Raw genomic sequence first — 16,692 nt, forward strand, 5'->3', positions numbered from 1 at the left:
TGGTGGTGGTGGTAGTTAGTGGTGGTGGTACAGAGGATGAGGGAGACAAAGAAGGGAGTGACTACGTCAGCCAGAGTGTGAAGAGTGTAAGAATGACAATCAAAACAGTCACCAGCCCAGCTGACAGGAGACACCGAAGAGCAATGGCGTTGCAGTCATCTTCAAAAGGTGTATTCCAAGGTCTACCCTGAAGTGCGACACTGTGTGACAGGGTACTACCTATATACTTACAAGGAAGACCAGTTAATATCATTCACACTTACACAACAACCACTAATGCCAAAGATGAAGAAATTGAAGATTTCTACCAATTCTACAGTCTGAAATTGATCAACCAAGCAATCAAGATGCACTGAAAATTACTGGTGACCGAAATGCAAAAACAAAGAAAGACCAACAGTTGGCAACCATGGTCTTAGTGACTGGACGGCAATGGAGTTGTCAAGACAGAACTCTGCAAGACTTCTTCATTGCAAATGCCTTTTTCAACAACGTAACTGGTGACTACACTCATGGACCGCGCTAGATGGAACACACACAACTAAGAATGACTCCACTGATGGAAGGAGACACTGGAGAAGCTCCGTCTCATCAGTCAGAACAAGGCAGAGCAGACCACAAGTGCTCAGCGGTAAGTTCAAGTTCAAACTGAAGAACATGAAAACAAGCCAGAAGAGCCAAAGTATGACCGTGAGTAGATCCCACCTGAATCTAGAGAGACCATCGTAGGAGCAGATTTCATGCACGCAGCACTAATGAAGCAGACTCTACACAGGAAGAAAGCACAAGATAGTTGAGAAGACAGGAAAGAAAGAATAACCCCAAATGGATGGCAGAAAAGATCCTGAAACTTGCTCTTGAACATAACATAGCTAAAGCAAGAGGAAGAAATAATCAAGTTCAAGGGTTAAACAAAAGATTTCAAGGGATGTCCTGAGAAGACTAAGTAAAATATAAACTCATTGCCATCGAGTCAATGCCGGCTCACGGCTACCCCTGAGGATTCCTGAGGCTGTAACTGTTGATGGGAGAAGAAAGCCCAGTCTTTCTCCCTCAGTGCTGCTGGTGGTTGTGAACTGCTGCTCGTGAGGACCACAGCCCAATTTGAAACCACTACACTACCAGGGCTCCCTAAAGTATAATCAAGACATGTGCAAAGACGTGGAGTTAGAAAATCACCAGGGAAGTACGCTCGCAACATTTCTCAAATGGAAAGAAGTGAAGACAACATGTAAGCCTGGGAGGATACGGGGCGGCGCTGTGGATTAGGCAGTGGGCTGCTAACCACGAGGTCAGGGGCACAAACCCCCCTGTTGCTCTGTGGGAGAAAGACGAGGCTGTCTGACGTACAGTCCAGAAACCCTACAGAGGGTCACTCGGAGCCAGAATAGACTCAGGGGCAGTGGGTCTGGTTTTGGGGGACTGAACAAAACACTGAATGATGCAGGAAGCATCGAAAGAAGATGAAAGCATTACCCAGATTCATTGTTTTTTAAAAAAGGCAGGCACTCAACCATTTAGGAGGTAGCATGTGATCGAGAACCAATGGTACTGAAGGACGATGCTCAAGCTGCACTGAAGGCACCCGTGAAAAGCAAGGCTCTGGGAATTGACAGAAGACTCATCCAATCAGCACTCACTGAGCCTCCCCCATCATTTGTGGACCTGCACAGAGAAATGAAAAATTTGAGTCACCCAAGGCGCACGTTCCCGGTTACGGTTGAACAAAGCGATGCTCTGCCTTCCTGTGTCTGCCCTGACTGTAAACAAGTGACCTTCCCTGGTCTCTTCAGTGTGCATTGTGACACTGTTGTGCTCTCTGTTGGTGACTCTATTGTTAAAATGCCCCCCAGCCTCACCCCCACACTGCTGAAGTGCTGTCTAGTGTTAGAAAGGGCAAGGAGGACATGAGTGAGTTACTGAGAAAATTCCTGTTCGCTAGGCAAGCTTCGTTCAAGCATTGTTGGCTATGAACTCAATGCATTCAACCAGCAATGTACAGAAATACGGCGTCTTTAAAGGGAAACGCACACGCAGTAGGGTTATCTGTTGGCCAACTGATGTGGTGACCAGAGGCTCGCAGAAACTCACACAAGGATGACTCTGGCAGCAATGGTTCCACATTTGCTAATTCAGTGTTTGCTACAACTTTCTAGAACCTAAGAATGGATTGTACAGACACTACGCCCCCATGAAGGTAAGGACCCGCACACGTTACTGAACCGGTGTAAGCATTCCCAACCTACCCAGAAGCGGACTGCCGAGACAGACATGCTAAGCACCAGGGAGAGAACTAGAAGCACAGCTTTCTGCGCTCATCCGTACACCTCCTGAATCAACATCTCCAGGGATGGAGCCCACACCTGTGAATTCCCCTGGGCATACCAAGGAAGCCTTAGCCTGCACCCGACACCCACGACCTTCAGCTACCTCTTTCAAATCGCAGAGGTCCCAGATAGGCAGCAGGTAGGATCTGGACAAAAGGCAACCCTTCCCAAGCTCCTAGCCTACCCCTGGGGTTCGGCCAGTCCAGACCGCCTATACTTCCTACCCTGCCCCTTCGCGGCCTCTGAACAGCTGTCACACTGGCCCTTCAGGCCACTTGGCAGTCAGACACGGCTTCTTCTGGTCCATCAGTTGTGCCTCTACAGGCCCCAGTCCCTCCAGAGATTGCTCATCAAACACAGATGATGGAAACCTTTATATTCCCCATCTTGATCCTCAAAGCCCCACATGAGCCTGGCCCGCCAAAGCCGCTGTATCCCCTTATCCCACTCTCCCACTTTTACACTGCGGCCGATGCTGACAAGCCCCCAATGCACCGCCCACCACAGGGCCCTTGCCTGTGCTGTGCCCACTGCCTGGAACTCTCCTCTCACAGATCTTCCCAGAGCTGGTTCCTCCCCCCTTACTCAGGACGTCTTCTCTGAGTTTCTCCCTGGACCCCTTGTTACCACATTCCCCTTTATGACATTTACCACTGTCTGAAGTTATCTTGTTCATATATTTGCTTACACGAGGGGATGTCAAAAGATTTGTGGGAAAATTCCACTATCTTTTCATTTTATTTTTCCATAAACTTTTTGAAGTCCCCTCATATGCTTTCCGGTTTCCTCCCTAGTTGAAATGTCAGCTCCAAGAGGGCAGGGACGGGCCTGTCTGGTTCGTCCTGTGACCCCAAGGACAGGGCCTGGCACACAAAGGGCTTCATACGTTTTCTTGATTTAATGAGTAAGTGGATGGACACACGAGAGATGGCACATAAGATGTCAGGCAAGGATGATGATGACCCTGACCCTGAAAATATCTGGCCAAACTGGGACACTTGAAGTTGTCATATCTAGTTGGTTGCTACTAGCATCGGGTGAGCAGAGGGCATGGGACACCTCCAGGACACAGAACTGCCCCATCCACAGACTGACCCAAATGCCCATAGTGCTGGATTGAGGAAAACCCTGAGTAAGCGAATGAGTGGATGAAACCTGCAGTGGCCTTGCCCTCAGACTGCTGCCCCATTGCAAGCATCCAGGAACCCGGCCCTTCCCCAAAGGCCCCCTCCGATGGGGTGGGCTCCAGTTCAGCAGAAATCTCCCTTCAGTGACTCCACTAAGGCAGCCAATTTACCGTCAAAAAGAAACAGAAATAAAGGGAAGTTATGGTTGGGTAGCCACAAGGAGTTAATTTCAAAATATGTAATGTTGTGCACTAATCAAAGAGAACCGAAATCTGCCTAGTTCCCTGATTCTGCGACTTATCAAGGGCCTTCCTTAAAAATGAAGCAATCGTGGCTGGTGAGACCTCCTTGTGCTGACCTATTTCCATGGTTTTAAAACACATTTTAGAGGATTGAGAGGCAGCATGAATTGAACCCCAAAGGCACTGGAAGTGGGGTCTGGGAGAGGGATACACACCAGACCTCCTGGAATAGCGACAATGAAAAGCTATAGCTCTTGATGTGTTGGAACATGGGGGAGGGTGATGGGGGTGGTAGTGGTACTGGTGGAGGTGGTGTGTGTGTGTGTGTGTGTGTGAAAGAGACAGAGACAACAGATAGACAGACAGAGACAGAGAATTAGAGATGCATTTACACCCAGAAGATAACAGCTATCAGACCATCATCACCACAGTCCTTTTCCTTGTCCCCCAACCTTCCAGCTTCTCTTGTACTGATGTCATGTACAGAGGCGCTACAGGTACTCTGAGACCCTCTGGGGCTAATTATACTGATCCGTAGCCAATTGTGAAAGATAGATATTAATCTAAATCAGAGTTCTCAAGGAGAAGTAATTTTTCCTCCTGGGGGCATTTGCCAATGTCTGAAGCCATTTTCGGCTGACACGCTGAGGGCAGGGGCTCCTGGCGTCTGGTGACCGTTAAACACTCAGCACACCACAGCCCTCACAACCAAGGAGGATCCAGCCCCAAGTGGTTGAGAAACCCTGCCTGGTACAATTGGGACGATTCTTCAGTCTGGTCTGCACATGGCAAAGGACACCCCAAAGTATCCCAGGGAAGCATGAGATGGAAATCCCACTGTGGACCTCACAAAATCCTCTCCCTGTGTGTGCGCCTGCTCTGGAGAGAGCAGAGCATAATGTCAGATACTGACTCTACCTCCAGATTTAAGGATTCAAATTCCTGCCCTGCGAACGAGCAGCTGTGTGACACTGGGCAACTCATTCAAACACTCTTTGTCTCAATTCTTTGACCTTGAACTGATCCTAGTATCAGAAGAATTATCTACTTCTAAAACAGTGTTGGCCAGCCAGTGAAGACCAAACGCATAGACAGGACAAGCAGCTTGTGTGGTAGCGTGCCAGAGGACGAGCCCTTGGGTGGGGAGGCATTCAAACTACGACCAGGGAGGAGCTGCCTCCTCACACGGGGACCTAGCAAAGCTCTCAGGCCTTCTCTCTGGTGATGGGGCACAATTCACAATGAGAAGGGACCGCCACAAAACATGGATTCATATTTGGAAGGCGAAATGTACAATGTATGAATCTAGGAAACGTGGAAATCATGAAACATGAAACGGAAGCCATACATAGCAGTGTTTTAGGCAGTAGCGAGCTGAAATGACCCGAGAATGGCTATTTTGAATCAGACAATCACAGAGATGGTCGACTGTGTCAGAAATGACACATTGGAGATCAATGGTTGGTGTCAAATTCATTACAGAAAGAACTTTCGACGGTCTATCTTGAAATACAAATCTGCCAGTGATGGGGTATAATATCCATGTGCTCACAAGGAAGACCAGTGAACAGGGTGATTGTTCACATTTACACGCCACTCACTAATATTACAGATGAAGAAATGAAGGATTTTTGTTACCCTCTGTAGTTTGAAATTGATCATACGTGCATTCAAGATGCATTGACAGTTACTGGTTTGAGTGAGATATGAAAAAAGAAGAATCAATAGTTGGCAACCATGGCATTAGTGACAGAAATGACCCTGGAGACTTCATGATAGGATATGTAAGACCCAACAACTTCTTCATTACAAATCCTTCTTTTCAACAACACAAACGGCAGCTACACCCGTGGAACTCGCCGGACGGACTGCGCAGGCATCAAATGGACTACGTCCGTGGAAGGAAACAATGGAGCAACTCACGATCATACGTCAGAACAAGGCCAGGGACGGATCAGCAACTGCCCGTACGCAAGGTCAAGCGTAAGCTGATGGAAATGAAACCAAGCCCATGAGAGCCCAAAGTTAAACCTTGAGTAGATCGCATCGGAATTTAGAGCCCACCTCAAGAATAGGTTTGGTGCATTGAACACTAATTAGCAAAGACCACAGGAGTTGGGGGATACTATCAAGGACATGTGTGTGTGTGGGAGGGGGGGTGGACGATAAAACTTTCTACTTACTGAAGGTTTTTCTTTCTTTTTAAAAAAATCATTTTATTGGGCACTCATACAATTCTTATCACAATCCATATGTACATCAATTGTGTAAAGCACATTTGTACATTCGTTGCCCTCATCATTCTCAAAACATTTGCTGTCCCCTTAAGCCCTTGGCATCAGCTCCTCTTTCCCCCTCCCTCCCCGCTGCCCTCTCCCTCATGAACTCTTTCTTTTTTTGACTTACTTCTAATCCATAGTCTCAGATGCCCACAAGGGCAGTCCTTCCTGTCCTATAAAGTCCCTGCGTCAGAATGGACCCCATAGCAGTGAGCGAGCAATCAAGGGCATCGATCATGAAGAAAGCATGAAGGGTAGCATCATTTCCTGTGCATGAAATCCAGGAGAGGCGGAGCTACAGGCAGTAACCAGCTAGAGGCATGACAGGGGAGGAAGAGGACAGGAAACGGGCAGCTACCAGCATGCGAAGCACATGTTCTGAAATGGATTGTGGGGATGATCGCCCAAGTCTTCTTAATATACTTGAACGAATAAATTGTGTGACATGTGAAGCGGATGCCAATAGAATGGTTTACAATAAATAACCGAAAATGAACATTTTAAAGATGAGGGGGAAAGATCAAAAGGACATCAGAAGAGGCTGTGCAACCACTTTGCCAAGCGTGGTGCCCTTCCCAATGTAGGACACGGCAAAAGCGCACGAGACAAAGTCTCACCGTCTCCTGCCTGTACTTCCGACACAGATTTGTTGGTTCTTTTGGCAGCCCATGATACTTTCACTAGTCTTCTCCAGCACCATAGTTCAAATGCATTGATTCTTCTTCAGTCTTCTGTAGTCAGTGTCCAACTTCCACATGCAGAAGAGGCAAATGGAACCCCCATGCTGGGGTCAGGCAAGCCTTAGTCCTCAAAGTAACACCCTTGCTTTTCAACACTTGAATGTAGAGCAGCTAAAGCGAATGGGGGGGGGGAGTGGAATAAAATGATGAAGTAAAAGAGCTGAACATAAGATTTCAACGATCAGCTGGAAAAGACAAAGTTAATGAAATGCGCAAAGTCCGAGAGTTCGAAACCCACATGGGAAGAGCGTGCTCAGCATTTCTCGGCTGAAAGGACCGAAGGGCACCTTCAAGCCTCGAGTTTCAATGCAGAAGGATTCCAGGCATAATATTGACTGGTGCCAGAAACATTCAAGGAAAATGGAAGGGACACAGAACTGCTGTACTGAAAAGAACGTGTCAGTGGTCAGAACGTGGCACATGGCCATGAACTGCTGGCACTGACGGCATTGAGGAGAAGCAAGGCTCCAGGAACTCATGGAATCCTGGCTGAAACAAGTCCAAAAGCATTGTTACCGGATGCCAGTTCATGCAGGCATAGGGTGACCAGACGTCTCACTTTTGGCGGGACAGTCCTGATTTTTAACAATTTGTCTCGCGTCACGCGGCATTTTTAAGAAGTCCCGATTTTTGGAAAGAATGCACGACAAGCTAGGGAACGGCAGAAGAACAGGAAGGGAATATATAGTTTCCGGCTGCCATGTGGCTATTTTGCCAGGAACTGAGTTTTATATTATTTTTGTTAATTTTATAATGTTAAACTTTAGTAATTACAAATAATTGTTGAGAACTGATTATCGAGAACTGCTTATCAAAGTTCGCATTGTTGATCAGTTGTTAGAATTCGACCACCATTGTTTGGACTTAATGAATAATGGCATTTTTTGGCATTGGCAACGACGAAAACATTTTGTAACTGTCTCTCAGACGATACACATCATACTGAGTGCTAGTGCTAGTTAAACAAGTAATGTCACCAAATCAGCTACCCAGATAATTTAGGTAAGTAATTTATTTATTTATTTCATAAATACATACATTTTCTTGAATTTAGCAGACAGTCGTGAATGACTCAAAATTTCCCATATGTTAATATTTCCGAAAATGATCTTTTTAATGAGGTATCATTATTTTAAAAATATATTGATAAGGAAGAGGCTAAATCTTGGGCATCAGCAAAAATTACAATAGAGAACAAATGGTTAGAAATATTTCATCATTTTGAAACAAGCCATGTTCCATACAATTATGCCACTAAAAATTGTGGCATATGCACTGTCCTTACCAGGAACTATTGCTGTGACTGAACACGTTTTTTTCTACGGTAAATAAAGTGTGGACATCAGAAAATTCACAATTAAGTGTTGAGACTTTGAAAGCCATTTTACGTGTGAAATATAATTTAACAAATTCTTGTGAAAATTTTAATGACCTTTAAAACAACAACAGCAATCTACTAAAAAAAATTCACTCAAATGAGAAATATGCCAAAGAATAAAATAATACTATACATAATTTTAACGTATTATATGTGTAAATTATAGTTACGTTGAAATTAAAAAATATATATTACAATACTATTTTTGCATTCTATGAAACTTTTTGTTGCTCCATAGAGACCAAATCAAGAATCCTACCCCCACTGCCAGCCCGGTCAATGGTGTCCCGCTTTACCAATGTTAAAATCTGGTCACCTTATGCATGCACATAAACATGCACATAAACGTGCTTACACACGTACCAGCTGTCAGTGCACGGCTGCAGGCAAGTTCTTTCAGCAACGCACTTATATTAGTCTTGTGAGGGCGCCTTCGTAAAGAAGATCCAGCCAAGGCAGTGGCTTCCTAGTGGACCTGCGGGGCCATGGCAGTCAAGGCACCGAGGAGGTACAGAGCTGAGAAGACCACAGCAACTAGTTTTTTGTGTGAATTCCAAAGGGAAGATAACCTTGACAGCGTTTCTTGAAGGACACAGCATGGTCATGGGAACTCATTATGAAGATGTTTTAAGGAGAACAAAACAGCATCGGTGAGAAAAAGGCCAGGGAATTGTGCCAAGGAATGTTTTCCCCCACCCAACATCGCACCGCATCATTTCCCAAGGCAGCCAGGGCTGTCCAAGAGGCGTTCATCGAGAAGCCTGACCCAATCCCCCACAGCCCTACCCTTGCCCCTTCAGGCTTCTTTATTTGCCTTAAGCCCAAAGAACATTTCAGAGGAGCATGATTTGAGCTCCTCAGGGACTTCACAGCTGTAGTTTTGAGGTGGTCTAAATGAAAAAGCCAAATTTATTCGGGGAAGCATTAAAAACCATTGAGTTGATCGGCCTCACAGTGACCCTGTAGTAAAGGTCTCTAAGGTGACAAGTCTCCATGGGAGCAGATCACCAAGAGACCTTGGGATGAAAAGTCCAACCCTTGGCAGGGCTCCTTTCTGGGACAGGTTAACCACAAAAACCCAACTCGCTGCCATAGAGTTGATGGCAGAATCTTTCATTGTGCTCGTGCGAAACGTGTACCTAGACCAAGTGGCAGTCACTCAAGTGGAACAAAGGGAGACTGCATAGTTTAAAATCAGGAAAGGGGTGTGGCCAGCTGCATCCTCTCACCATGCCCATGCACTCTGTGTGCTGAGCCAATCCTCAGAGAAGCTGGAGGATATGACGAAGAATGTGGCTTCAGGACTGGAGGAAGGCTTGTTAGCAACCTGCGGTATGTGTATGACATGGCCTTGCTCGCTGAAAGTGAGGAGGACTTGGAGCACTTGCTGATGAAGAACAGGACGGCAGCCTTCAGGCTGGCTTCTAACTCAATGTAAAGGTAACAAAAATCCTCACAACTGGACCAGTAGGCAACAACATGATACATGGAGAAAAGATTGAAGCTGTCAAGAATTTCATCTTGCTTGGATCCACAATCAATGCTCATGGAAGCAGCAATCAAAAGAGATCAAATGACACATTGCATTGGGTAAATCTGCTGCACAAGACCTCTTTGGAGTGTTGAAGAGCAGGGCGGTTAGTTTAGGACTAAAGTGTGCCTGGCCTACGCCGTGGTATTTCCAATCACCTCATATGCATATGAAAATTGGACAATGAATAAAAAAGAGTGAAGAAGAATTGATGCATTAAATTGTGGTGCTGGTGGAGAAGATTGAAAGTACCATGAACTGCCAAAAGAACCAACACGTCTCTTTTGGAAGAAGTACAGACAAGAATGCTCCTTAGAGGCAAAAGATTGGTGCAATTTCATCTCACACATTCTTGGGACATGTTGTCAAGAAAGCCCGGTCCCCGGAGAAGGACGCATGCTTGGTCAACTGGAGGGGCAGTGAACCTGAGGAAGGCCCTCAACAAGATGGATTGTCACAGTGGCTGCAACAATGGGATCAAGCATAGGAACAATTTTAAGGATGGTGAGGAACTGCGCAGTGCGTTGTTCTGTTGTGCGTAGGGTGGCTATGGGTTGGAACCTACTCAATGGCACTCAACCACAACAACCTTCCACCTGTATGCTGAGCAAACAATCCGGGAAAGTGGACGATGTGAAGCACAGCTCAACATCAGGCCTCGAAGATGACTCATTGACAGCCTGTGATACGGAGGTGACGCGATTGTGTGTGCCGAAAGCAAAGAGGGGATCTGAAACATTCACTAATGACGATCAAAGACTACAGCTTGCAGTCTGACGGCCCCTCCATATAAACAAAATAGAAATCCTCACAATGAGACAATAAGGAACATCATGGTGAATGCGAAAATATTGAAGCTGGCAAGGATTCCATTTCACTTGGCGCCATAATCAGCGCTCATGAAGCAGCAGTCAAGAAATTAAATGACAGGCTGCACTGGGCAAATCTGCTGCAAAAGGCCTCTTTCAGGTTTTAAAAAGCAAAGATGTAGCTTTGAAAACTAAGACTTTGCCTGCCCCAAGTCATGATATTTCCAATCATTCCATAAGCCTGCAAAACCCTAACAAGGAATACCCACTGTCCCCTGCTATCAAATCCCTTTTGACTCATGCCCACCCTATAGGATAGAGTAGAACTGCCCCTTCAGGTTTCTGAGACTTTAAATCTTTACAGGAGCAAACTCATCTTTCTCCAGTAGAGCAGCTGGTGGATTTGAACCACTGACCTTGAAGTTAGCAGCTCAACGAGCAACCTAATCTGTCACCAGGGCTCCTGACAAGGAATAAGGAAAACGGAAAAGGAACTGATGCGTTTGGAGTACAGTATTGGCAAAGAACTTTAAATATGCCATAAGCATTATCAAATATGCCCAGAACGAATAAATCCGTCTTGGAAGAAGTACAGACTATTGAACATGTTCTCAGGAGAGGCCAGTCCCTGGAGAAGGGTATCAATTGGTAAAGTTGAGAGTCAGCAAAAAAGAAGGGGCTTCAAGGAGATTGACTGACATAGTGGCTACACCAGTGAACTCAAACGTAGCAACAATTTTGAGGCTGGCACAGGACCGGGAAGTGTTTCATTCGGTTGTACACAGGGTTGCTATGAATTGGAACCAATTCAACGGTGCCTACCAACTCAATAGTACCTAACTACAACAACATCTACTTGGTACCATGGCTGGGGTCATTACCACCTTAGTCCTCAGAGTGATCTCTTTGCTCCTTTAGAGGCTAGTAGGTTGAAGGTCCTTAGCAAGGATAGACAGGCTTTGTCTCCTGTGCTTTGGAGATATTGTCAGAAGAGGTCAATCCCTAGAGACAGACATCACACTTGGTAAAGTAGAAGGTCAGCCAAAAAAGAGGAAGACCCTCACTAGGATGTTTGACACAGTAGCTGAAACAGGGCACTTAAACATAACCCTTGTGAGGGGGCACAAGATCGGCAGTGTTCTTTTTTGCTATACAGAAGATCGCTTTGAGACAGGCCTGAGTCAGGGCACCTAACAATGACAGCAAAGCTAAAGGAATGATCTTTTATAGGTTAGCAAGTTCAATGAAATTATAGCTTTAGATTTTTGCCTGCATATAAAAAGTGCTAGTTGTTTGCTACTGTTATTTTTCATTCAGTATAACTTCTTCAATTCAATGTAACAATTTTATTTGAGCTCTTTAAAAAAAAAAGTTTTTTTATCCAAAGTGCTAGGAACCCTGGTGGTGGAGTTGTTATGCATTGGGCTGTGATCAGAATGGTCGGCTGTTCGAAACCACCAGCAGCTCCTTGGGAGAAAGACTGGGCTTTTTACTCTCATAAACGGTTACAGTCTCAGAAACCCACAGTGAGTTTGGAGGTATTTTTTGGATCCAAAGCACCAGACTTCTGAGACATCAGCTAAATCCACATGGAAGAAACACACACCAGCCTTTGTGGTCCAAGGATGAGAAATAATAAAATCCAAAGTCGAAGGAGGGCATGGTATCAGTGCTTACATTGTAAATACCTGGTTTGCAGAAGGTTATCCCTAACCTTCTGTGGAACAACAGTGGAAACCCAAAATCCATTTGCAGAGTCTCCACGTTGATTAAACCTCAAGTGCATCCCTGCTGACATCATCCAGGGATGTGAATAGTCTTGCTTTCTGAGAGCATGGTCAAGTTCATTATGGCAGATATGGTTAGATTAAAATATAACACCTTCTCTTTGATCGCTCTTTTGACCCATTTTAAAGTTGACTCTGTTTTTATTATTTTCTGCTTTCTTTTCCGTTGAGGTTTTTCTATGTTTTTGTCTAGTTCATCTTGCTGGTGTTTTGTTTGTTTACTTATTGCCTGTTTTTGTTTTGTATGATTTTCTGTATATGAAATCCAGGATAGTAGGTTCATAGACAGTAATTGGATAGATAATTGCCTAGGGGCACATCAGGGGAACTGAAACAAAACAACAACAAAAACTCACAGCCACCAAATTGATATTGACTCATAGTGAGGTTATAAGACAGGGTAAAACTGCCCCATATGGCTTTACAAGACTATAACTCTCTAAAGGAATAGAAGCCTCTTCTTTCTCCAAGCAGCTGATAGTTTTGAACCACTGACCTTGTGATTATTAGCCCAATGTGTAACCACTATGCTACCAGGGTTCCTGGTAACCCAGGGCATGGGCTCTGGGGGAGGCACTCATTCTCTGTCTGCTTTCAGGGCCGAGCCTCCTCTCGTTCAGCGTGAGGAGCCCAGCCTCCTGGTCCTTAACAACCCTCAGGTGACAATCATCCCGGGTTCTAGTTGTGCTTGCTGCGGTTCATAACCACACCATGATTCAGTCTAGGACTTTCCACCACTAACCAGGTCACAAGAACATAACAGAGAAATCCCTATTTCCAGGCAAGATTTCAGGGGGGTTCAACAGATCTTGGGAGTTGGCAAGATGGGGACCCAATGCAGCCTGTAGCACAGCCATCTGCTTCCACACTGCCCCGTATACCCCATTCTCCACTCTGGGGATTCTGAGCATGCCCTTGCCCGCACACAGCCTGCATGGTGACCAAACCCAACCCAAACTCGCTGCCATGGAGTTGATTCTGACTCCAGAAAAGACTTTCTACTCCAGGAAAGAGTTCCACTTTGAAGAACCCACAAGGGCAGTTCTACCCTGTCCTATCGGGTGGCTGTAAGGCACAGTGACCCACTGGCCTGAAAACAGCCTGACTCTGGACCCGCCCTGCACGGTCTGATGACCACATGTGGCTAGGCTCTTTTTGATCCGGGAAAGGGAAGTAAAACGAGTGTCTCAGTTCCTAATACCACCAGCCATGCTCCAAGCGCTCACACGTGACCTGCAGATTCAGCACATTTCCAGCTTTGCAGGAGGTCCAGCAGGGCTCCAGCCCAGCCTCTGCACAGGCCACTTGCATAAACGAGCCTCACCCCCCTGCACTCAGGATCTACTGCCCAGGACTTTGCATGGTCGGTTCCCTCTGAGGATCCTACAAGGCCAGCAAACTCCTGCCTGCCTCCTGCCTCAGCACCCCACCACTTCCTCCAGGATGTCTGCTCTCAGTGGAGCAGCTGCCCGAGCTTGTGGTCATCGAGCAGTTAAAACACGGGTTCTCTCAGCTGCTGGCACGCCTGTAGCCCTCTCCCCACCCATGGCTCTCAATGGGAGGCTATGCCCCAGGGGACCACTGACAATGACTGGGGGGACATTCTGGGCTGTCACAGCTAGGTAGCTGCTACCGGTCCTGCTCCACAGGCACAGCAAAAGGCCGGAAACTGCTGCATGCAGACAATGAATAAGCAAGACCAGAACACAAAGGCCTTCGAATCATGGTGCTGGCGAACAGTCTTCAGGGTACCTAGGGTTTCCAGTAGGATACACAATCTGTGTGGGAAGAAGTAAAACCAGAATGCCCCTCAGAGCTAGGATGGTGAGGATACGTCTCATGCGCTTTGGGACAGGTTGTCAGGAGAGGCCAGCATGCTCCACGCTGCCCATGGGCAGCAGCCGGGTCCTGTACGCTGCCTGTCTCCAGCCCAGCCTGACAGGGCGTGCAGAAGTGCTCACAGCTGACCTAGCAGATACAGGCCCAAGTTCCACATCCCGTAGGACTGTTCACCCAGCATCCCTATACTCTGTGAGCATCTTCCTCAGAAACCACCATCCAAAGCCTCCCATTCTGGGAGTGACCATTGGAATGTGAAAAGCAGGAGCCAGGCCTCACGCCCGCTGCCTAGATGTGGCTGCCGCCTGGGCCATTAGCAGTGGCATGGATTGGTTATTCCTTAACCCAGACACGATGTCCCCACTCATACCCTCCAGCCCCAGTGCCATTCTCTGGACCTTGCACCTGCTGTGTGACATCTGCTTGGGACACGCTCCCATGGCTGCCCGCTGCCCACTGCCCTCACTCCCCAGGGCCCTCTCCGTCATCACCCTCCAAACACCACTCCCTCGCTAATTCTCCAGGGACCCTTTGTTTATCTGCTCCCTTCAATGTGCATCACATGAAATGTACATGCTATAGCGGACTTGTGTCACCAACGGTGGGCTTGTTCAATGTCACTCTCAGCACACAGGTGGGCAGGTGCCTGGTTTGATCTCTCCCCAGTTGTCCCTACCCCGGGGTCCTACCTGATCTTGGCTTTCCTGAAGGCCAGCTCCTCCTCATTGCCAAAGTCCAGAGACACATCCTCTGTGTCATCCACCAGGGCCTGGGGGAGGGGGATCAATGCTGGCGGGCGCCCCCATGGGCAGCTGCATGTGCCACCCACCCGGCACGCCCTGGGCAGATCTTGCTGGGCTCCCAAGCCGTCCCTCAGAGCTGGTGGGTCCTCTCCGCCCGCCTGACCAGGCCCAGCTGGCCCTCAGCAGGTGCCATTTGGGGCCCAGCCCAGTTTTCCCATCTCCGCGCATCCCTCCTCCTCTTCCTCCTCGCTGGTCCCCAGCAGGCTCCTCCCCTCCTCCAGCCTTCCGCCCAGCATCCCAGCCTCCGCATCCCTACCTGCTTCATCTTCCGGGCCCACCTGGAGCCCAGGCTCAGGCTCAGGCTCAGCTCCCCTCGGGTGCCGGTGGGGGTCACGGCAGACACCCAGAGGTACCGCCACTGCGCGGGGTGGGGTGGGCGGGCGTGAGGCGCTCTGGGCCCAGAGTGCAGTCGCGGGGAAGGTGGGGTCAGTTCCCAGAGGGAGATAGAAGGGACAATCCAGGCCCGCCCCGCGCCGGGGGCTCGCAGGGAATGGGCCAATGAGGTGGCTGGGAAAATGGGCGGAGCGTAGAAAGGGAAGGCGAGGGGAGAGACCCATAGAAAAAGGGCGCCTGGGAAGGACCGGCTAGGGCTCAGAGGTGGACAGGGCTACAGTGGCCTTGAGACCCGTCGAGAGAAATGAGAGTGGGTTGGTACAGAGTGGCTGTAGGAGTGAGTGGATGAGTGGGTGGGTGGGTGAGTGAGTAGCCTCCTTCAGAATTGGAGACCCTCAGGGTTTCCCAAAGTTTTGAACACAGAATTCTCCAGGGCCCCCATTGAAAAAGAATTCCCAGACCACCCTCTGGAGAACCAGGTCCCAAGGGGGGCCCTGGGATCTGCTTGTCAACAGGTAGCCCTAGGTGGATTCTGCTACATGCAGAACCCCACCCTCTCCAGGCTGCCCCCACCCCACATACACACACCCTGAGGGTGTGTCCAGTGAGGGAACCCAGTGCCCCAGGGCTGGCCTGGAATCCACCCAACACAGCCCGGGGGACAGGTCAGTAGGGGCAGCGGGGAGTGGAATGCAATGTCATAGGTTTGCGGGGTGACTGCCAGGCTCCTTGTCCTTGGGAGACACTGCGGCGCCCTGTGCCACTGTGCTGCCATCTCCATGAGGGTGCCCGTTCCTCCCACCCTCTGCTGGACCAGGCATGAGGTTGGTCATTCCTGGTGGTGACGGGTCCAAAGTCTCGGTTAGTGTGCTGGCTGCATCAGGACCTCCTTGGTTAATTGGTTGCAAATTGAAAACCAGGCCTTCCTGCCTAGTCTCAGTCGGACAGTTCTCCTGTAGTCTGTCCACCACAAGTGCCACTACAGGTATTTCAGATGCTGGGGGAATAGCTGCCAGCTTCACAGCAACACGCCTGCCACCAGCGTGCCACAAACTGACAGACACAGGTGGTGGTGGGTGACAGGAGCTGCAGCTATTTCCTGACGTCACCCCCAACCTGATGACTGAGAATGACAGTTTGTCCGCAAATGGGGCTTCCAAAGGGGCTTTCCCACCTCCCCATTGCCTTGGGGGAGACTCTCTAAGCCCCAACTGACCAAACACCAATGGCTGGTGCTGCTCAGAGTCAGAGAAAAAGCCCCTAAATGTCCTGCAACTGTTTCTCCCCTCCCCAGCCTTTGGGGCCCCTTCCCTGAGAGCCAGTGCCCAGAGATGGGGGCCCTAGGATGTCCCAGACTCAGCCAGCCGCTTTCAGCTCCCGAGAGTTGCTTTGGGCAGGAAGAGTCAACAGGCCTTCTAGAAAGGCTGCCATGGTGAGGTAAGGTCTGACCTGAGCCGTGCAGAGCCTCAGGCCCCACCCTGAGCCAGGCTGCACTCT

The 16,692-nt window shown here is 48.4% G+C and overlaps 1 protein-coding gene across 3 annotated transcripts in view; it reads right to left on the reverse strand.

Annotated features, from left to right (window-relative positions):
• TVP23A (trans-golgi network vesicle protein 23 homolog A) overlaps positions 1-15,165 on the reverse strand; it is a 38,928-nt gene extending 23,763 nt beyond the window's left edge. For all 3 annotated transcript variants that reach the window (XM_045283925.1, XM_045283917.1, XM_045283929.1), the window contains exons 1-2: positions 15,119-15,165; positions 14,749-14,828 (exon numbers count right to left, since the gene is read on the reverse strand). In XM_045283925.1, coding sequence (XP_045139860.1) covers positions 14,749-14,828; positions 15,119-15,127 — 89 coding nt within the window. In that variant the 5' untranslated portion in view covers positions 15,128-15,165. The remainder of the gene's footprint in view (positions 1-14,748; positions 14,829-15,118) is intronic.
• Between the last annotated feature and the right edge of the window lie 1,527 nt (positions 15,166-16,692).

This window comes from Echinops telfairi, unplaced genomic scaffold (genome assembly GCF_000313985.2).
Source record: "Echinops telfairi isolate 266 unplaced genomic scaffold, ASM31398v2 ScPeMD7_5;HRSCAF=22, whole genome shotgun sequence".
NCBI lineage: Eukaryota > Metazoa > Chordata > Mammalia > Afrosoricida > Tenrecidae > Echinops > Echinops telfairi.